Raw genomic sequence first — 21,238 nt, 5'->3', positions numbered from 1 at the left:
TGGATCGAACCGAGCCGCTGCGAAAAACGATGTTCCGCGAGCGAGCTACCTTTTCATCGAAACAATCGAACATTTTCACCGGGTCCGTTTATCGATCGCTCAAGAAAAAAATTACCACCCGGCAGAGGTAATGGTGTTACGCTGTTTTAAACGGAGCTGCTGAAACTTCGTTCGACGTCCGTATCGAACGAAAATATCGTCGCGAAATATTTTTGATACGATCGAGTGTTTTGCGCACCTCGTTTTATCGATCCTAACTGAGAAAAAAGGTGAATGCTTTCTTCGTTCTCCTGGTGATTATCGTTTACGGTTACGAGAAAAGTCACGCTTATCTGACACCGTCGGATTAACCGTTTGATCGATTAATTCCCGCGGCGAGTATTCAGCCTTGATTGTCAGCGATTTATTTCGATCAGAAGTCGATGATTTATTCGAAAATTTATTAGAACCGGTTACGTAAAATGTACAAACTAGACAAACAGAGCGTTCCGCGCGTTGTTGCCGTACGCGTGGCGCTTAGTTTATGGCAGAAACATCAAACAATAAATTTATAAGATATTTTTAAGTGCACATTAAATTTAACGCAATTATCTATACGTTACGCGCACACGTGTGCATCGTCGAGTTATTACCAGGGAAAGGTCGGGTTAAGAAAACGGTTCAGATCGGTGATTTTATTCACATCGATGTCTAATCCCCTTATTCGCCTAATTGGAAGACGTTGCGTCGGAAACATTGTTACGATAGGACCGTAATGGAACCGGATGCGAGGAATAATTACCAATCGATTGCCAATGTCTGGGCCGCGTTCACCCGTGATCCTCCGCGTCCGGGTCTTCCCGAGGAAATAGCAGACCAAAGTGAAACAAATGAGCAACCACTGTTCAAGTTTTGCAAGACGACCCGGTAATAGAGGTAGATATATATATGTATAGGACAGGAAAGAAAAATTAAGGCGCACCCAGCTCATCGAAAATCCATTCCAGGCTTCCTGGTACTTTTATTAAACCAGCCGATACATCTATCCGATCGCTCTGATTCGATCCATCTAAAATGCTCGACGCGATCGTTTCGTCGTCACTTTGAATTCGGGAGTATCGACGGGATGGATAACTTGAAACAGAACTCTATCCCTCGATCGATCGACCGTCCGTCGACCGTGCGTCGGTGGGAAACGAGTTTCTTCAACTTTCGATCATGCTCGATTTAATTAACCTGAATTTACGATGCACTCAATGGCGTTTGCGCAGCCCCAGGGGATCGAAACGTTTACACGCGATACGATCAGCTTTCGTCTTGCGTAATTCCCCTTTCCTGAAACGCGGAATCTTAAATTTTTATGACCAGACTCTTGTTCGATCGCGAAAGGAAAAGTTCTAATTGATTTCGGCCTTCTGCGTCGCAGCCGATACCAGTATAACGGCACGCAGATTGGAATAGATACAGTGGATGCCTGTTCTAATGGTAAACGGACCAAGTAACATTTTTCGAAATATACACGGCTAAGTGGCTGAGGCGACTGAATCGGTCGTTTTAGACATCCTTCGCTGTTCTTAATAAAGAGAGTACTCTTAGGTAGCTGGTCGACCAAAATACTGCGACTTATTTTCGTCCTCTCGGATTGGAGACCAGGAAAGTGATGATAATTGGGCTTGTGATGTCTCTCGAACCAGGCTGATTTAATTATCGAAGACTATTTTTTTCCTTATCCTTGGGAAGCGAATCTGCAGCGACGCCTAGGGTCAATTATAAGTTCCAACAGCAGTCGCGTCGCTTCGGAGCATCGTTCAAATATGAGTTACTCGATTGGATTCGAACTTTCAGATTATCCGCTCTGTACAGCGTTTGTTCCCATTTAACTGGTGGCACTGGGAGAAAAGTTTCCCATGGAAAAGGAAAAGGAAGGGCGTTTCATCCGGGGAAGTGATAGCGCGCACATCGGTGAGGCCAGTTATTTAGCACACTCGTGCCTCAGATGTGACGATACTGGAGTTAAGCTTCTCTTTTTTCGTCTGGTTCTCACCAGTGGTTGTCTGCAGTGGCCGAGAAATTCCCTTCGGAACTCGCGCAAAAACTTTGATTCGATTAAGGATGGCACAGCTCCCGCGAGGGTTTGCTTCGTGCAGTATTACATCTTAGTGGTCCCTTTAATTTTCAGCAATCAGGATTCTTGCAATCTCTTTGGCAATGATTATCGTCGAACAAGATGACGTTCCCATCTGGGTTCGTTAAATTGTAACGACCCGTTGCAAAGGGAGTAGTCGATGGAAAACTCCCGCGACCACGATCGCACATTTCGCGCTCGATAACAGACCAAGCGAAGAAATGACGTAAGAATATTACGTATTCGCGGCTAGGCTGCGCGCATCGTTCCTAAATTTATCGAGAACCCCGATAGCCGCTAAGTGGGCCACGCTCTTGCTAGTACCCGATGACCACGTACCATATATCATTAGGAACGCTCTCGCGACCTTACTCGTGGTAGGTGTATACACGTTCGAGCGGTCATGTGTTCGAATACGCGGCGGCACACAAAGCGTGACGTAAAGTTACATGCGTCAAACACTCTAGGCGCTGCTAAATATAGGTGATTCCAGTGCGCGGCAGCTTCTTAAACGTACACCGTCTCGTTCGTCTTCTCGATGGAATTGCCAGTCGATCGCCGTTTTTTTTTTTCGCCTGCGTCTCGGTTATCGATCGTAACGGCTAGTTTAACGAGCGAACGTATCCGCGCATCGTACGTTCCGCTTCCATCTGTGTACGTTTACATGCAAGTTGCACTTTCCAGACAAGCATTCCTACTGGCCGAAACTTCGCTTCGTTCTTCTAGAATCGACCGTACGCGTAGCGAAATCGTGCGATGGAATGTCGACTATTTTTGAAATAATAGAAAGCTTCGCGGAACGAAGGATTTATTGCAAAACATTGGTAGCATACAGGGTGTCCGTAAAGGCCAGGGCTACGTTTCTACTAGTGCGTTAATGAAGTCGAGTAAAAGGAAACTTGTGTACAAAAATTTCTTCGTCGAACTCTTTCGAATATTCCTACTGTGGTACAGATAGTAGTTAAATGTATTATCAACGTTGGTTTCCTACTTACGTTATCGCCAAGTTTTACCTACCCGACCTTATTAACGTCGTGGCATCAGTCCGCGCTCGATTTTTTTGCCCATCCTATGTATTTATAATTCAATGAAAAATGCAAGCGGAGTAACTTTTAAATTCAATTTATCGTGGACGTTATATTTGTCATTTTTTTTCCTTTAGAGTAAAAAGTGTATTTTCTTTTTCCTTCTTTTAAATGTTCTCTTTTTTGATCGTTAAGCAACGAACGCAACCGAAGCATAGCTTTTCCACTGCGAAGCCTCGTTACCTAATGCACGCTCGATGCAAAGTGCGCGCGTACTTCATAGCGCGCCGCATACACGGTGACACAGTTCCCGCCTGAACCGACGCGGAGAGCCGTATTATTTCTTTTGTCAGCTAATTACAGGCCGGCCGTTTTCTAACGAGCACACCTCCCTTTTGATCGTCCATTCGATTCGCCCTTTATTAAGTCGATCTTCATTACGCGAGTCAGAAATCCGTGCGAATAAACCTGTTCATCTTCCGTTGTTCCACTTCATTCGTATGGTACGGAAAACACAGAGGATGGACGGATAAAAGTTACGGTAATTTACATATCCTTGAAAGTATTAAAACAACGCAAAAGAGCGTGATCAAAGTGACTCTAGCTACGAAAGAACGTTGTTGGGACTTTGTAATTGCCATGTTTGGAAAGATATTAGAAATATAAATAAACCGTTCAACCTCGTTCGTCTGCTCTCGTCAGACCTCTATCGTCTGCTTATCGAGCAACATCGTTTGTGGACGTTGCGCTCGTTTTTCGCGTCACTGATAAGTCGTAAACCATTTGGGTTGCCTGTGATATCGATCAACACCGTATCGTTCGGAATTACGCCAGAAAAACACGGTTTGTTATCGTCTCCACTGGTCAGGAGAAGTTTCTATGAAACTCGCGCGAGTACCGCGTAAACGTCAGTGCTGAGCGCGTAAACGCCTGCCTGTAACCCTCAGGGCGTCCCCCTATTTTTATGGACTGGACGCAGGTCCGTGTAGATACAAGACGTTTCGTGGCGGTCCGTAAATCGTTGTTTGTTGGCTAAATCTGAAATATATTCTCCAGTTCGGCTATGTTCGTTAAATCGTGATAACTTGATGGGGTGTGCGAAAATCGTACGCGCAAAGCGTCTAACAAGACCTCGCGTTAGATGTAGGAATTTCGCAGAATTGGAAGGGTCGGCTTTTTCAGGTACTCGTGCAACGAGCCTCTTATCAAACCGTGCTACGCTCCCCTTGCTCGTCGCGTCGACCAGATTCCACGACCAGTCGACTTTGCGCGTCTCGACGTGCTAGTGTCCTCGACATATTTATCGCGCGACAGAAACCGCCTGCAAGACGGAGGAACGAGGTGACTGGTGGTTACTGGAATCCACCGTAAGCCTCGTCCCTCGCGTCGGCAAGGTAATCGGTGAATTATGAAACCTATTATAAAGTTTACCAGCTCTCGAGGTCTTTGATCCTCCATTTCCGGCCGTTCTTGTTCTCCTCCGATCACGTGGACCGGTCAAAGCGTTCTTTGAGATATCCTTAATCCTTGAGTAACGTAATAAAATGGCGAAAGACATAGATAGATAGATAGAGAGAGAGAGAGAGAGAGAGAGAGAGAGAGAGAGAGAGAGAGAGAGGGAGAGGGAGAGAAAGAGAGCGCGATACAGAATATTAATCTTACATTTCTGTGAGGTGGTGTGGTTTCTAAACTTACGCCGTGAAAAGAAAAAGTGGCGGAGAGCCGCGAGCAAACGGTGGAAAAAAAAGAAGTGCGGGGCTAAAATTGAGAACGCGAGACGGTTCTGAATATCCTCAGCGGAGGTGACTGGATAAAAGTGCACGGGGACGAAGAGGTTCATCGAGGTTCTAATGATCGTGCCTGGAAGTTTCTCGACTCTCATCGCGGGGGAGAGGTTAAACGCGAAATTCCCAGCGAGAGATCAAAGAGGCGCCGGGTACGATTTCGCGTCTGCGGGTTTTCAGAAATTCTACGATTAGCGCGTCACGCGAGCCGCACGATTTATCGCGGCGAATTCTGGAATTTAATGTCAATGTCCTCGACGGTGCGCCTGTTCAACGTGCACGCTACGCTAAGCTTTCGACGCGATAAAAACCGACACGAAGACGAATGAGAGATTTTCGGTCGGTGTCGCGACGATGCGCGAGATTCGCTAGTTACTCTTCGTGGATTTCTAGTCATCAATTGAATTGTATCTATTTTTCAGTATAAGCAATGGAAGATTCCTCTATACCATATACGATAGATAAGCATCTCGGTAGTACGAAGGCAGACTCAAATATGCCAGTAACGTGAAGCCCCATCGTGGGAATTTAAAGATTACACGAATGATACGCGTTAAGTCGGCAATCAGGACAGATGGTATCAAAGTTTGTCTCGCGGTACTCGAGGGAGGCCTAACTACACGCGTCAAAGCGTTCAACCGTGGACTTTCCTCGTCAGAAGTCTGAACGATTCAAACATGTTATCGGTACACTCTGTTTTCGCCGCGGCGAATATCTTTCCACTGTTCGCGCGACACTCGTTCAAGCTTTTCCCATTACGGCGAAGGTGTCTCGTGGAATTTCGGAATTCCGGTCCGTCGAAGCGACGCGCGTCGACCTTCGGCTCGGTGCCAGCTCGGTGGAACCCTGGGAGAATCCGAGCCGGATGAATGAAAGCCCATTCCCGCGGATTGATTTTTTGTTACGACGGCGACGCCTGTAATTTCCCGGCGCGTCCGTAGAATCCGTCTGTATCCTAGCGACCTATTCCCGTCGACCGGTTCCCTCGGCCTCTCCTGCACACGCCGATGCAAATAAGCGGTTGGGAAGCCTCCTCGAAATACGTGTTCGACGTTATTTTTAGCCGTGCACATATTTTTCACGTGTATATTGAATCTGCTAGATCCGAATGTTTGGAATTACACGGATGGCCTGAGGAATGGGAGATGAATCTTCTTTATCTGACGCGAGCTCGATTTTAAGCCCCCCTGCGCACATTATCTGGAACAATGTGGCAAAATAAATCGTGTCCCATATAATCGGTGAAATGAACAGTTCCGTGCGACTGGCAGGAACTACGCTTGTAATATTATATCGAAACGGGTCTCGACCAACCTGCTCGTCGCCTCGTGCGATGCACGCACGTATGCGCGCTTAATTGTCGCCAGCTTTTCTACAATCATATATATGTACGATCCCAAGGAAAGCCCCTGGATTTGTTCGAGAAGGCTTCCGATAACGCGGCACGTAATTACCGCAGACGGCATCGTAACCGATGCGGTGTTTACGATCGTTAGAAAATACGCTTTTCAACTGTGGGATTCCTTCTTTTTTTTCTGTACGGGTTCCGTGATGCACGAGCGTTTACACGCGTAACAAGTAAACAGATCAGCGGAGGTTAGGTAATGGTATTAGAGTTTTAATAGGATCGTGTGGGTGGGCGATCAAATAACGAAGACTTATCGTTCGGTGAACAATAAATCGACAGCTTAACCTGCATACGTACATAACAGACACAAACACGCACAGACACGTGTTAATAACGTATCCGTTCGTTTGTTCGCGATAAAGTCTATCGCTGTTCCTTGCGCATCCGGCGATTATCGCGGGCGCCCCGACCGGCCGGCGCAGAAATTTCTATCGTCGAACCTCCTTTTGTTTACGCGCCACACGAGGTTTTAACAGCCGGATAGAAATAAAAATTGGCGAGCTACGCGATCTCGTAATTGGCGGTTCGATCGCAAATAGACGCCTGCGGACGGTTTTGCTCTCATTGTACGCCCGTCGCGGGCTTCCTATTGCATCGACGGCTCGAGCCGATCTTCCAATGGATTCCACGCTCCGCTGGTTTCACGTAGTTCCATTTGATTCGCGTACTACACGAGGAGGGAGGGAAAACGGAAAAAAAAACGCTTTCAACCGAGCCCGTTTGCCACTTATTGTCCAATAAATTCCTGTCCTCGGTGCCGTCCTATCGGTACAAATTCGTATTGCCTTATCCGATCACTGGCTAATCGAAATTAACCAATAACGGCTCTGCTCTATATTTGGAACCGCGACGCGATTCATTGAACCGCCCAAGGCCCGACCGAACACCTTTTCAGCCCGATATTCCCTGGCAAATTTCCTTACGGTATTTTAAGTCCGCGAGTGGGTAATGTAATGTAGGAGGGAAAATAAGGGATGTTTGTACGAGATTGAAAACACCGTACCGCTAGAAATACACGGAACGTAATATTGGATGTATTAATAAATCCGGTACGCATATTTATATAATAATGGTACTTTATCCGCACGTTTAAACTCTGCCAGGTGATAAATCGAGTCGTATCAATTGCGTAAAGTATCTATTGTTGGAATCCCGAAAGAAGACGGCAATGATCGAATGAAGAGAGAGAATTCACGAGAGACAACTTGTCGCGAAACACAGAATTCGACGGGTAATTTGACGCTTCTATCTTGTCGCGTGGAACGAGTACTTTCTTTTTCTTTTTTTAACTCGTATCAGAGAGAGGGTGGAAGCTGTTGGTGCGAATAGATCGGTCGTTAAGGTTGACGCGTAGGTGTCGGAGGGTATCGCGAAGCAGGCGTCGAATGAGCGATCGTGTAATTATAACGGGCGCGAGGTTCGAAAGGGGGGCCCACCTACTGACCTACACACGTGCAAAACGAGCGCCACTGGCTGCTCGTGTCGTGGGTTTCCCTCTGTGCAGGCCTGTGTATGCGAGTCTCGGGTTTATTTGCGTTTCATTGTAATCCGAGTTCATTCTCCTTTTGCTCCATTTCGCGCGGTCCCGTCTCGCTGCTCGGCTCGCGGACGGTGCCAATGAATGGACCGCGTGCGCGTTACGCGCCGATCGACACCACCACCAGTCTCTGTCGAACGATCGATCCATTATCCTTACGGAGTAACGATCGCTTCCAAAATAAGGTTTTCTAGAAAACGAGGGACACTTTGGAGCACTCACGGTTCTCGCTCTGCCGTTCGCTCCGTTTCTCTCACTTGGCATTGTCAATTAGAAAACTTGCGCATATATTATGCATCGATTATTTAATGAAGATTTGCTTTTTCGCCAACGCGGCGAGTATCGTTCGACCTCCGGCGCCAACGTTATCTGCCGTTATATTATTGCCACCAATGATATGCGCGAGCTAACGTGTGCGTTACATGAAATGCATACAATATTTAGTAGCCCGACACAGCGCTCTAAGGTCAAGTATCCACGGATCGATGCTCGCCGCGTATCATTTATACAATATGCGCTGTTAATTGAGCGAGTCTCGACGGAGTAAACTTGCCCGTAAAGGTTAACACGTAGACTGTGAAAATTTAATCGTTCGAATCGACTCATCGACCGATACGTCTAACGTACCTTCGACTTGTCTTGTTTCTCATCGATCTGAAACTGTTCGATGCTGGACCAATGCAATTCGCCACGTCGTGAAACGACGTACCATTGTACGCTTTAGCCGAAATCGAACGGCAAATTGTGTGACTGCCCTCAAAAGCACGAAACGTGCGTAAGATAAGATCGAACGTGTTTACGAGTCGCAGTCTTGAACCCTGCACTCGGTTCTCTGTTATAATACAGGCCGCCGCTTTAGAGAACGCGTTGCACAGTTTCCGCGCGAGCCCCGTTGCTCGTTTTTCCCCATTATGCGCGGCTATTGTGCACGATAACGCTCGGGTTCGCGACCTCCGCGTCTTCTCCGCCGCGCGTTCCTCTCCGTTCCGTGCGTTTCGCCCCGGTCCGCTCGCGAGGTAGAGATGAAAAGAGCCACGGAAGCAGCTCGATACGGCTCCTTGAACTTGCACTTTGTACAATTGTTTCGCCCTCGCTAGTCTAAAACGGGTGTCCCGCTTTTTTCCCTCCTTCGTTTACGAACGTTCCGCGTCGGCTGGCTCTCTTGGCTTCTTCTCCCGTCTCTGTTACCAACGCATCGATGATATCAACGGCTCATTGCGAGTAGATATAACAAACGTGACGCGTGCGTCGTCCCGGTGTATTCCAAGGATCGTCTAGATTGTATCGAGGAGGAGCTTTAAAGGCGCGTATCCTTTATATTTCAGGTTTGAAGTTTAACGGTCCTCGCGATCTCTCTGTTTCAGGTTCTGCATCTGTGGAACAGAAGAATGGAAACGGTAGCACGAAGAACAACAAGACGAACAATAACGGAGTGGAGGTGAACAGGAACGAGGAACAGAATGGTTCCGGCGAGATCAAAAGCCAAGCGAAGAAGAAGCCGAACGCACCTGGAAGTGGTCCTCTGTTACAACAAGCGTAAGTCTCGGTACACCGATACCTTGTTTATCCTGAAAAGCCTGTTCTAATTACAAACAGTACGTTAGACGACTCACGGTCAATCTCTATTGTACGACACGTTATTTATAATAGTTAAGTAAACGTACCAGACGGAATAGGAGCTAGCTAGAATTTGATACGCGTCACTTCTACAGGTGTATCGAATGAAATTTGACTCAATGTTCGACTTGTGGCCCATGTCTCGTCATCGACGATTATCAATGTTTAACTATCCGTTTAAAGAAACTGACCATTTCCCGTTCTCATTTGTTACAGAGAGATATCTACCAGTCAACTGGACTTCTTCAAGATGCTAGATGAAAAAATCGAGAACGTAAGTTGCATCCAAACTTAGGAAAACGTACTAGCGTCTAGAGCGTACCCAAGTTTTTGATTAGCGGTATATATATCGAAAGGACGTTTCGGTGCATCGGGAACATTCTCACTTGCTTCGCTATTTTCCCCTTTCGAGTTTAAATAACGGTCTGTATTCTCTGTCGCGTCGACAGAATGCATTGGAATCAAGCCATGTAAAATGGATACTCCCCCTTAAGGCTTCTCCGACCTTGCAACAGCTTCGTCGCAATAATAACAGTAATCCGTGCACCGATGCTCCGCTCGCTCGTAAATTCTCTTCAATTGTGAGGCACGAATTTGCTCGATATTTTCTCAGCTACGCGAGCGTTGCGTTAATTGTAGTTCGCAAAGTAAAGCGTCGCAACAGCGTGGTAAATGTTACCGAAACGATTGTTTTCAGGGTCCGGACTACGACGAGAGTCTCGACACGACCGCCAGAGCGGAACGTGTATCCAATCTTCTCCGTCAATGGGAATTGGCCAGCGTGAGTTGGTCGAGCGTGACCGATCTGAACAACGCGTCCCCAACCACGACGAATAATCGTAACTCGGGACTGAACGCCTCCAGGCAGAGTCTGAGTGCGAAGGACAGAGAAGGGATGAGGAACATAGTCGGTGGTAGGCCGGAGAGCGCTCCTATTTACATGAGGAACGCGAACCGCGTCGACGGCCTTCAAGAGACTCACTGCCCATCGCCGAACATGCCGAGGCACGTGTTAGAATCGATCACGCAGAGCCCAACGCAGAGCTTAAAGAACGTTACGCCGCCGCCAGGCTCGTCGCCGACCGGGTTGCGTTATCAGGAGAGTTACAAGGAGTGCAACGCGAACCAACCGTCCGCGAAGACCGTCAAGGTCCATTACGGTGCTCAGAATCCTGTAAACGGGGAATACGTGACGCAACAGGCGCTCTATCGTGAACAGTATTTGCAGCAAACAGGGATAATCACGGTGCCCTCGCAATATTCGGCCAGTTCGCCTGGTGGCAATGTTCTAAGGAACAATCCGTACGTGCAACAGTACCAGATCACCGCCAGCCCGCAACACTTCACCAACTCGAGGAAACGGGGCTTCAACGCCGCGCAAATGACGTGACCGGCCTGGCCGTGCACCACCAGATAAGACTGACACGCATAACACACACCTACGATACACCCTCTGCGAGAGTTGAGAGACAGGGTGGGAGGAGATAAGAAGGAAAGGAGAGAGAGAGAGAGAGAGGAAACGAGCGAGCAGGACTCGGGACGACTTAAAATTCGTGTGAGCGGATAAGAAGGAGAGAGAGCCCATCGAGGCTGGAGACTGACCAACAGACGGAGCAAAATTACTACGGATGTTTCTCTATATGTTCCTAAAGATTTTTCGTACATTTTCGTTGCGATCAGCGGTTATAAAACGAGTTGTAACCATGCACTGGACATCTATGAAAAGCGCGAGTCACTTTGGTGTTGGCCTAAGACATTCTACGACCCATCCGAGAAGGGAAGGAAACAAGAAATGGCATCATACCTGCATTAAAACTCTTCTTACGTCTATAGAATTCTTCGCAACAAGTGCCAAAAATCCTGCTGCATAAATAATGAGCAATCTAAATGTCACCGAAAGAAACGAAAGAGAGAAAAAGAGAGCGCGAGGGAGAGAGACATTATCCGTTGAACCAATACTCCGTTCTTTGTAATTTGTGTAAATGAACATTTTTCGATGTGTATATGATATACATACGTACATATATATTATATATACACACATATATATATATAGATATATATTTCGTTCATACTTGTACTTTCATTCTCTTTTCTAATCGGTAGCATCTCTACGTACTATTGGTGAATGTATATTTCTATAAGGAAAAAGAAGAACAAAATATAAAAGAACCATTACTCGCGCGCGCACGGATCTCGCGCGCTGCGTTTTGTATAATGTGTATTAGAGAGATATTCCGTGATATGTATAATATATATACACATATACATCGCATATAAGTGTGTATGCATTTATGTATGTATCTAAAACGTCGAGAAAAGAAAAAAAAAATAAGAAAAAAACATAAGAAGAAAAGAGTAAATGTAGGGATCTTACTTATATCGTGTATAGATTCACTGTATGTACTGTATGGATACATTTAACTTAACGTGATGACTGTATATTTATATGTTGACCATGTTCAAAGTTAACGATATATATAGTTGATGATGAGAGTTTTATATTTCATGTTACAAATATGCTCTATATTGTGGAATACACTTAACCGAATTCGCTGCATCACTGTCGAACTCTGACAAACTATACTTTGTTCCATTGAGCAACCATTCACTTTTTTTTTTTTTTTATAAATAAATTCGTAATTTCTCCCCAAATGAACAGTGTATTATACATCGTTGGACACGAACAAACCTATCTAAAAGATATTAGAAAATTATTTTAATACGAACACTTTCGGGAAATTGTCTCTGCATAATTAAAATCGTCAGATCTCAGCAGATTTTTAATATATTTAGTATTAACAGACATTCCAGTTGTTGTTAGCCAACAACAATTATAGTTACTGAAAGCCATATATATATAATTTTTTTTAAATCATCATCAAAGTGATATATAATATGATTATATACAATAGAGATTTAAAAGTTCTTCTCCTATACAAATTGCACAATATGTAGTATTTAAATATATAATTTCACGCGGCACAAGTGACATCACAATGCTCTTAGTGTGACAGAGTTGTGTTATCGACATGTATATTTCAATAGTTTTATTCTATATTTCCCGCTTTAAAAGTAAGAGAGAGAAAGCTATAAGAAAGAGTGAGACAGATGATACCGGCTCTATAGTAGAACCCGTGGCGCCATCTCTGGGGAAAGTACAGAAACTAATTACCGACCTAATTTCAGCGGTCCTCCAAGAGATGGCGCCAGTAGTTCTCAGCAGTTTACTTCGCTGTCGGTATCGCTGAGCGAGCAGTTTGAGCACTTTTCACAGAGATGGCGCCACGGGTTCTGCAATAGAGCCGGCATCGTCTGTCTCACTCTTTCCTATAGCTTTCCTATATATCTTTCTCTCTCTTACCTCTAAAGCGGGAAATATAGAATTAATTATAATAAAACTTATTATAATTTGCTACATATATAATACTCTTATAATTTAAATGATATTTAAGTACATAGTAGAAAGAGAGAGAGGGAGAAAAAGAGAGAAAGAGAGAAAGAATTCCTTTCATTTCTCAATTGCGACTGCCCTCTGGAGGCATTTTCTTCCAAATGCCTCGCGGATATCGTTGGCAGATATGCCCAGAAAAATGTACATTGAAATTTATTCAATGTTGATAGAATATTATTAATTCTATGCACTCTTTCCTTACCTTAATCGATGTTCTACGATGTTAAAGTATTTAATTTCACTAATAGACTGTGGTCAGCGCCACAGCGAGTGTAGCACGAACTGTATCGGTCCTACAGTTTTTCCATTCGAGTTCCCATACCGCGAACTATGTCTGTCAAACACAAATTGCATTGGCAGAATTAAACATAACAGAGCATTTCATGTAATCGTTAATGAACGAGGTCAGTGTACTGGATTACCATTTATTTGTAAACAGTACTAAAATTAATGTCTATTATGGTACAGGAAAATGATGATTACAATACTTCTGGGCGTGGCATGAATCACATACAAATTCTGTTTATACCGCTTCTTTCCTGTCTGTTTATTGTTGTTAGAATCGATTTTTTACTCAAAATTTACATTCCATATATTTCAATGGTACCTTTATAGTTACGTGTCAATAATTGGCTGTTAAATGTTACTCGCTGTGGCATGAATTTTAAACGTACATTTGCAGATTTTTTAGGTTAAGTAATTATAATGAGAGGATGAATCTCATATTAAATGCAGAGTGGTTTTTGACTTCCAAACGAAAAGCAATCTTGTAACTCGTAACAATTCAACGTTTCTAGTGTATCAATCTAGACAGTAATTTGAAACCAGGTGATCAGTGTTTGATAAATTTAACATTTTATTTTTTACCAGTTTGTATTGTCACAGATGTAGCGAAGACCTTTATGCACAAGTATGACATAGTATCGACCAGTGGAATAGACGGAGACAATCGCAGAGTTGTGAACATGGAGAAGAGGGTCAGCGCTGAACTTTTGAATGTTGAGCAAAACAATTCAAAGAACGCTAGTTCTGATTCTCTGAACTCAGACAGCAAGAGTAGCTCTCTTAATTCTAAGATGGGCCAAGAGTCGGTAATATATTGTAATTTAATTTATTTATTCAAGATCTATTAACCCGTCGTCACTTAGAGCTCTTATACACTGTTGGCTGATTATGGAGTAATTAAAAAACAGAAAACGGCTAGTAGTCATCAGTGTGTAACGACTCTCCATTTAATCATATCTAACTCTATGCAAGCATTGAAATTGTTTAGGAGAGTTGGGATAAAGCGTCGCATTCCAAAAGTTTTTCCTCAAGCTCTACTTCGACAGATAATAATATTGTCTCTGCTTTAGAAGCTAGAAAAGACAATCAAGTAAAAGTGAGTTCTATGTACCGATGAGTAGAGTTAATGTAGTTCCTTTATGCGTTTCGTAAACATTTACTTATTACCAGAATTTGTTTTTTTTTTCAGACAATGTTTTTGATTTCATTCATTTGGTACGTTTTACCTCTTTGTTAAAAAATTTCATCACTTTTACTTTTCCAGTACATATGTATATATATATATATATATATGTATACGTTATTCAGTATATTATTGTTGATGAAAGTAATCCAATAGCTGGTTAGTTTTCTGTTGATGATTAATTTACCGATTATCCGTGTTCTCTTTCAGCAGAACTTGTCTGGTGGAGAAACAGGTCCACCGCTCTTGAATGGGGAACGTGTACAAGGCATTGCTCATGAAGTGACTTACGTGTGTCCTTATTCAGGACCGGTCAGAGGAATTCTTAGTATTACGAATTACAAGCTTCATTTTCGGAGTGTAGATCGCGAAACGCCTTACGTAGTCGAAGTACCTTTAGGTGTTGTTAGTAGAATCGAGAAAGTGGGCGGCGCGTCTAGCAAAGGCGAGAATTCGTACGGAATCGAAGCGTTTTGTAAAGATATGCGGAATCTCAGATTCGCTCATAAGCAAGAGAATCATTCCAGGAGAGACGTTTTCGAGAAACTCCAACAGTATTCGTTCCCTTTGTCACATAAATTGCCCCTTTTCGCGTTCGAATATTCTGAAACGTTTCCCGAAAACGGATGGAACGTTTACGAGCCTATAGCCGAATTAAAAAGAATGGTAAAGAATAATATAAATTTTGTTTAGCCTCCTAAACGGAAACGTCTACTAACTTTCGTCTTATTTTTAGGGAGTGAACAATGATATGTGGAAGATATCGAAAATCAACGACACGTATTCGGTATGCGACAGTTATCCAGCTATATGGGCGGTACCTGCAGCAGCGACCGACGAAGATTTGCAAGCGTCGGCCGCTTTTCGAAGCAGAGGAAGGCTTCCGGTACTCTCGTGGATTCATCCGGAAAGTCAAGCAACGATAACCCGTTGCGCTCAACCGTTAGTGGGTGTCGGTGGTAAACGTAGTCGCGAGGACGAGCGATACGTTCAATTAATAATGGACGCTAATGCTCAAAGTCATAAGCTCTTCATCATGGACGCCCGGCCAATGCCTAACGCGGTTGCGAACAAAGCAAAGGGCGGTGGCTACGAGAGCGAAGATGCTTATCAAAACGCGGAACTCGTATTTCTTGATATTCACAATATACACGTGATGAGGGAGAGTCTTAGGAAATTGAAAGGTTGTCTACTTTCACGTGCCAACAGAACACAATTCTATCGACTTGAAGACTATGACTTACTAATGTACTAATAGCGATAAATATATTTCAGAATTATGCTTTCCGACTATCGACGAAGCTAGATGGTTATCGGGAATAGAATCTACCGTTTGGCTGAAGCATATAAAGTACGTACTCGCGGGAGCGCTACGAATCGTAAACAGAGTTGAAAGTCATAAAACTTCAGTGCTTGTACACTGTTCGGACGGTTGGGATAGAACGGCACAGGTAATCGTGAGATAACAGACAGTGTTATACAAAATATACGCTTAATATTTATATAAATTTTTTTTACAGCTCACAGCCCTTGCCATGCTAATGCTGGATCCGTATTACAGAACTATCAAAGGTTTTGAAGTGCTTATAGAGAAAGAATGGCTCAGCTTTGGTCACAAATTTCAACAGGTATAAAAGTAGCGTTTAGCCATATACCTTTTTGCGTATCAGTTTCAAATGTCTATAAATTCTAAGAAGAATATGTTTTAGAGGATCGGTCACGGTGATGAACATCATAGCGACGCGGATAGATCTCCAGTATTTTTGCAATTCATGGACTGTGTGTGGCAAATAAGTCGTCAATTTCCCAACGCCTTCGAGTTTAATGAACACTTTTTAATCACTATTCTCGATCACTTATACTCTTGTAGATTTGGCACATTTTTATTTAGCAGGTATGTTAATGGTGTTACCTTGTGATCATCAATGAATGGTGTTACCTTGTGATCATTGATCAATCGATTCGTGTTTACAGCGAACGCGAAAGAGTTCAGGAACAGGTCAAACAAAAGACTGTCTCGTTATGGTCGTATACCAATAGTCAATTATCCCTCTATCAAAATCCTTTGTACTGGTCTCCCCCTAATTACGAGCTTGTTCTAATGCCGATCGCCAGCATGAGATACATAAAACCGTGGAAAAGTTTATATTGTAGATGGAATCCGAGTATGCGGCAACAGGTGTGTAGAATGTATCAAAGGTTTTGATCTGTATCGAGTATACCGTTTGCACACCGTTGTTGTTTGTTCAAGGATCCCGTTTATCAGCGAACGAGAGAACTTCTAGTCTTAAAGGAACAACTCGAGAAACAACACGAGGAAGGACGCCGTGAACAGGCTAGTCGGGCGAATCGATTGATTACGTCACCAGCGCCACCCAGGATACATTCCCCGGTTCACTCATAGCATGGCAAGCATTCTTTCTCATCTTTCAGCGGTTTGTAGTTATATTTGTATACGAGCTTCCTTTTCTCGCTCGAGCAAATGTACAATATTGACTAAAATCACTTTGCTATGTACAAAAAACGCTCGTTGATAAACAAAAGACGTTTACAATTTTTGCATAAACGATTCTATACATCGATTCCTCTTTCCACGTATTATTAAATATCGGAAAAAGAAGAGAATAAAATAAAATGCGAATGTTTCTTGAAAGTAATCAGTCGCGAGAAGAAAGTAATCAGTTACGAGAAGCGTCGCAACACATTATTAAATGGCCCAATGTTTTCACTGTACAAGAGACTATCTTTCACGTTGATTAATCAAGTCTTAGAAACACACACGACGAGCATATATTTATTTCAATCTGTTTGGAGAATTGAGGCTTATTCGCAGTAGTTGTATGTACGGCGCTTCCGCAAATACGGACAGCAATATAGCACAAAGAATAGTAGATACAAACAGTCCAATACTAATAGCACCCTGAAAGCAAAGAAGAAATTGATTATTTTCGTTACGTCGCATCGATATTGTTTCATCGTGATTAAATATCGCCGCACTTACTATCGTCAAGACATCCACGGATAGCGGATAGGTACCAAACTTGAAGATCGCATATATAATAAACGGGTTCAAGAGATAAATGCAATATGTTATTCTGCTAAGAGGAATCCACATATCTAGCGATAAGAATTTAGTTACGATACCTGCAAACATACAAATGCGAACATACAAAAGCGTTTTCGACAGGAAGGTAGATGACATTTTGCGCTACTAATGGATAAACTGAAATTCATTTACCGCCGTTATTTGTGGTACAGACGATTATAAGCCAAGCCATGCCAAGGCCCCAGGCTGTTCTGCTTAAAGCTACATAAAGAATGGATCCAGCAAAAGTGTACTGTTGCTCTCCAGGACCAAAGAGAATCGAGCAATTGCACAAAATTGCAATCATCCAACACGCGGCTAGGGCTACCTGAAACGTAACAATGTATGCATAACGTTATTCTCGCGTATACATTTTAAGATATTACATTTCAGGAGGATACAAGTATATGTAAAATAAGTGCGTATAGATTACTTTCGACAAACGTAATTTGTAGTTCCATTTTTTAAGGAGCAGGGCTGTAGCCATTCCCACTAAATACGGCCCAATTCTGAGCCACGGTTTCATGTAGAACACATCCAACATTTGATACTGCTCGTCCAGCCTAATAAAATCAATTTCTATTTACTATTTCTATATTCTAGCCTATATAATTGACAAGTTAGATAAAAATGAATAATTAAAAAATATTTTTTATACTCACGTAGGAATGTAACTGTAGACGAATGTCAAATAGCCATTAAGAAATATCGAACAACTCAATGAAATGATGCCTAGGCACAACGCGTAATTATAATGGCTGAAATTGTTTATTAAGTTTAACGATCGAAAAAAAATAGACCTGAAACTACTAAAAGTATACCCAAATGGTGTACTTACGTAATTGACAATACTAGAAGAAATGAACCAAATATGAAATACTGCATATCATTGGACAGGTACCAGCTCCATTCGAGGCACTGAAATAATTAATTCTCGCAAATAAATTTGATTTGTAAATCTCGCGTATAAAATCACACGTACTATCTCGTCCCATTTGAAGAAGTTGTTGATGAAAAGTAAATTCCTCCACCAGTACTTGGAGCATTTGTCCAGATCGACGGTGTCGGAGAAGATCGATATCTTGGAGTGCCAGGTGAAGTTCAAAATCGTCAGCATTAACACGATTACGTACGCCGGTGTGATCCTTTGAAGTGAGAAAATCGAAACAGTCGTAAAACTGAATTAATAATGAATTATTAGATTAGCTACCTGATGTAGCGCTTGACGATCGCCCCGAAAAATTGCGAAACCTTTGATTTCAAACCCTTCGACATCATTTTCTTGTCTTGCTCTTTCAGAAATACATAACAGAGCAGAAAGCCACTGATAAAGAAATAAGTGTCCACCGAGTACGTTGCATTGCTAAAGATATGAGCTATGAAAGACTCTATCATCTCGTATAGAGTTGTCTTGTTAGCTAGAAATCGGAAGTTTTATTTCAAAATTGTACACATTGTACAGAAAATCGTGTCGGGTATCGCGAATAACGATGTCTTACCTAAATAAAACTTTCCAAAGTAAAGGGTGTGCCCCATGACTATCCATAACATTCCCAAAAACTTGATCCCGTGGAACACGGGTATGTTCGACCTGTTCCCCTCCGTGTTAAATATCAGTTGTATATTTGTATAGAACGAGAAGCAGAGGAGATATCGGCCCAATAGGCTTCTTGCTTTCAGGTCTGGGACTATGGTTTCTTCGTGATCAAATTCGCGCCTTCCTTCTACAGTGGTGTTCATTTCTGTACCAAAGTTTATCATACGTTATCCAGCGATCATTCGAAAATCCTCGATAATAGACACGTGTTCGTTATCAAATGATTAGCGTACCGGAGGTGTTGTTGTTCCCGTATGTAAGAAACTCCTTCTTCTTTCGTAAACTCTTTTGATGAACCATAATATCGTACACCGTACCTGCTATCATTATAACGCATAACAGCGATAAAATAAATCTGCAAACAGAATTTAAACGATCTTTAACTTGTATTTTTTTTTTTACCAACGATTGTTAATAATCGCGTTTGATGATTCACGATTTACGTACATGATTGTCATTATGTCCCATCTAAGGAGCCATCGATGATCGTCCTTCATATCGTAGATATCGAGCAAAGTAAAGTTCGCGCCATAGATATGTCCAACTAGGAGAGTATTATTGTTGAGCATTTCGTTTAACATCGTGGCTATCTCGTTTTTAGTGCATGTAGCTGGTAAGCATAGCCCAAGCATCACTACATCCTAAAACAAGCGCGATCTCTGAAATTTCTTAATCCGTGTACAGAAGCGTAGCAAGGGGGATTCCGGATGGAGATCACCCCCCGATCTAATTTATGGTTTTTGCCGTCGAGTCGAGCACAAATTATACGTTTGCACTGTAATAGTAATTGTATCAGAAACCGTTTACTTTGAAAATTTCCTACTATTCCAACTGCTGCTTGTCGTTCTTTTCTGAACTACGCTTACTTCGTATAATAAGCCGAACTGATATTGCAGAGTGCTGTCATGCCGCACGGATGTCATAAAGAAGGTCAACTCGAAGGGCGGATACTGCTCGTCCACGTTTCGGTGGTGCGAGTATTTCCTCATATTTCTCGGCGAATACCTTGGCGTGATATTGGCAGATAGAAAATTGCAATCTAGAAGGCTCCCGGTCCAATAGTTGTTTCCATTCAGGAACCCATGGTATGGTACCCCGCTAGCGTCCAACACTTGAAAAACGAGTAAAGATCACCGGTTATGATAAACGGTCGAGGCTAAGGTCGAGTGCATCGCCGATCAGTCGATTCTTTTCTCTTCGAATTGATAACCTCTTATAATGGTATTAGAATGATATTAAAAATCGGATAAGCCAGGCAAAACAAACAAACTACGAAGAATCATCGAAAGCACGCTCTACCGTTACTAGAAAGAATATACTTTTGCGAGACGATTCCGTTCATTTCGAGTCGATTTTCGGTAATGTGTAACTAGTTTCTTGTGTAACGCGCGATGTGCCGTTTCTATCCCTTTTCCTACTAACTTCTCAGACTCCAGAACACGTTACTATCCACAGCTTCGCGAAATTGTTGCATCTCCGTGCTGCATTTGCTCGAATTCAGAAGATCCAGATAGTTGGTCAACGCGTACACTGGCATCACATGGCTCATCGTCTTTGAATCTTGGTCCCCGATTGCCAGGATCGGGACGCAGAGCAACGATAACAGTAACAACGGTTGGAACGTCGACGACGGCATCCTCGTGTTTCTCCTAACTGGTAACGAATCGTCCAACTTGCGCCCGATCGAACGAAAACTCACTGGATGATCGATCGCGAGGAGGAGAAGAGCTCGTTCGCGCGGACGGAGAGCAAATAGTAAGAAAATCGGTGAGTCCTCGGATCGCTCGTGACGAACATCAGCGACGCGGTGGTACACGCGATTCTTTAGCAGCAGAGGATCGACCAAGGAGATACGACGACCGGGAAAGGACTGCCGTGTCGGGGAAGTAATCACAGGATTCAAATGGAAAGCAACCCGTCCTCCTGGCTCGCGCCGTCATCGTCGTTGTCTTCGAAGTCGCCAACTATATCACCGATGCGGCAAGCTTACGGCCTCCGTCCTTCTCTATCGCTCGTGCTCTGCTTCCCCCGTTCCTTTATGCTTTCGTTTTCTTTCAAAAGCTTTCACTCTCGCTCGCGCACGCGTCTAATGGTCCTTCTCACGCTCTGTTTCCCCCTCTTTCGCACACACACACACACACACGCGCGCGCGCGCGCGA

General features: G+C 43.4%; 3 protein-coding genes across 7 annotated transcripts in view; 2 read left to right on the top strand and 1 right to left on the bottom strand.

The window, feature by feature from the left end:
* The window catches only part of Tow (target of wingless), a 26,922-nt gene extending 14,887 nt beyond the window's left edge, over positions 1-12,035 (top strand). For both annotated transcript variants that reach the window (XM_076900117.1, XM_076900118.1), the window contains exons 2-4: positions 9,223-9,394; positions 9,692-9,749; positions 10,173-12,035. In XM_076900117.1, coding sequence (XP_076756232.1) covers positions 9,223-9,394; positions 9,692-9,749; positions 10,173-10,865 — 923 coding nt within the window. In that variant the 3' untranslated portion in view covers positions 10,866-12,035. The remainder of the gene's footprint in view (positions 1-9,222; positions 9,395-9,691; positions 9,750-10,172) is intronic.
* A 1,128-nt stretch (positions 12,036-13,163) lies between these two features.
* Mtm (phosphatidylinositol-3-phosphate phosphatase) lies at positions 13,164-16,963 on the top strand. 4 transcript variants are annotated; one of them, XM_076898786.1, is made up of 10 exons: positions 13,209-13,333; positions 13,815-14,020; positions 14,203-14,310; positions 14,611-15,063; positions 15,134-15,581; positions 15,673-15,848; positions 15,918-16,025; positions 16,107-16,291; positions 16,372-16,576; positions 16,649-16,963. In XM_076898786.1, exons 2-10 carry the CDS (start codon positions 13,832-13,834, stop codon positions 16,799-16,801), a joined length of 2,025 nt encoding a protein of 674 aa, XP_076754901.1. In that variant the 5' UTR covers positions 13,209-13,333; positions 13,815-13,831; the 3' UTR covers positions 16,802-16,963. The 4 variants fall into 4 exon arrangements, with proteins under 4 accessions (XP_076754903.1, XP_076754902.1, XP_076754901.1 ...); XM_076898784.1 differs by having other exon boundaries at positions 14,608-15,063; XM_076898788.1 differs by lacking the exon at positions 14,203-14,310 and having other exon boundaries at positions 13,164-13,333.
* LOC143425788 (nose resistant to fluoxetine protein 6-like) lies at positions 15,873-20,695 on the bottom strand. The gene is made up of 13 exons (XM_076898783.1): positions 20,502-20,695; positions 19,946-20,190; positions 19,527-19,720; positions 19,313-19,434; positions 18,982-19,224; positions 18,693-18,900; positions 18,465-18,627; positions 18,321-18,400; positions 18,145-18,240; positions 17,916-18,045; positions 17,636-17,810; positions 17,399-17,541; positions 15,873-17,317 (listed from the first exon to the last, which is right to left on the bottom strand). The coding sequence occupies exons 1-13, from the start codon at positions 20,626-20,628 to the stop codon at positions 17,192-17,194; spliced, it is 2,052 nt and encodes a 683-aa protein (XP_076754898.1). The 5' UTR covers positions 20,629-20,695; the 3' UTR covers positions 15,873-17,191.
* Positions 20,696-21,238: the final 543 nt, after the last annotated feature.

This window comes from Xylocopa sonorina, chromosome 8, assembly GCF_050948175.1.
Source record: "Xylocopa sonorina isolate GNS202 chromosome 8, iyXylSono1_principal, whole genome shotgun sequence".
NCBI classification, from domain to species: Eukaryota; Metazoa; Arthropoda; class Insecta; order Hymenoptera; family Apidae; genus Xylocopa; species Xylocopa sonorina.
The sequence above is the reverse complement of the archived record's forward strand: the minus strand, read 5'-3'. Positions and strand labels throughout refer to the sequence as shown.

What these genes read in the sequence shown, in the direction of transcription:
- Mtm (XM_076898784.1), top strand. Translation starts at nt 13,832, where the DNA reads ATGCACAAGTATGACATAGTATCGACCAGTGGAATAGACGGAGACAAT. An exon ending in CTAAGATGGGCCAAGAGTCG is followed by an intron (nt 14,021 to 14,202) that starts GTAATATATTGT and finishes GAAATTGTTTAG; the next exon opens with GAGAGTTGGGATAAAGCGTC. An exon ending in GAGTCTTAGGAAATTGAAAG is followed by an intron (nt 15,582 to 15,672) that starts GTTGTCTACTTT and finishes AATATATTTCAG; the next exon opens with AATTATGCTTTCCGACTATC.
- LOC143425788 (XM_076898783.1), bottom strand. Translation starts at nt 20,628, where the DNA reads ATGAGCCATGTGATGCCAGTGTACGCGTTGACCAACTATCTGGATCTT. An exon ending in CGTGTTCTGGAGTCTGAGAA is followed by an intron (nt 20,191 to 20,501) that starts GTTAGTAGGAAA and finishes TCGTTTTTCAAG; the next exon opens with TGTTGGACGCTAGCGGGGTA. An exon ending in CTTCTAGTATTGTCAATTAC is followed by an intron (nt 18,241 to 18,320) that starts GTAAGTACACCA and finishes AAACAATTTCAG; the next exon opens with CCATTATAATTACGCGTTGT.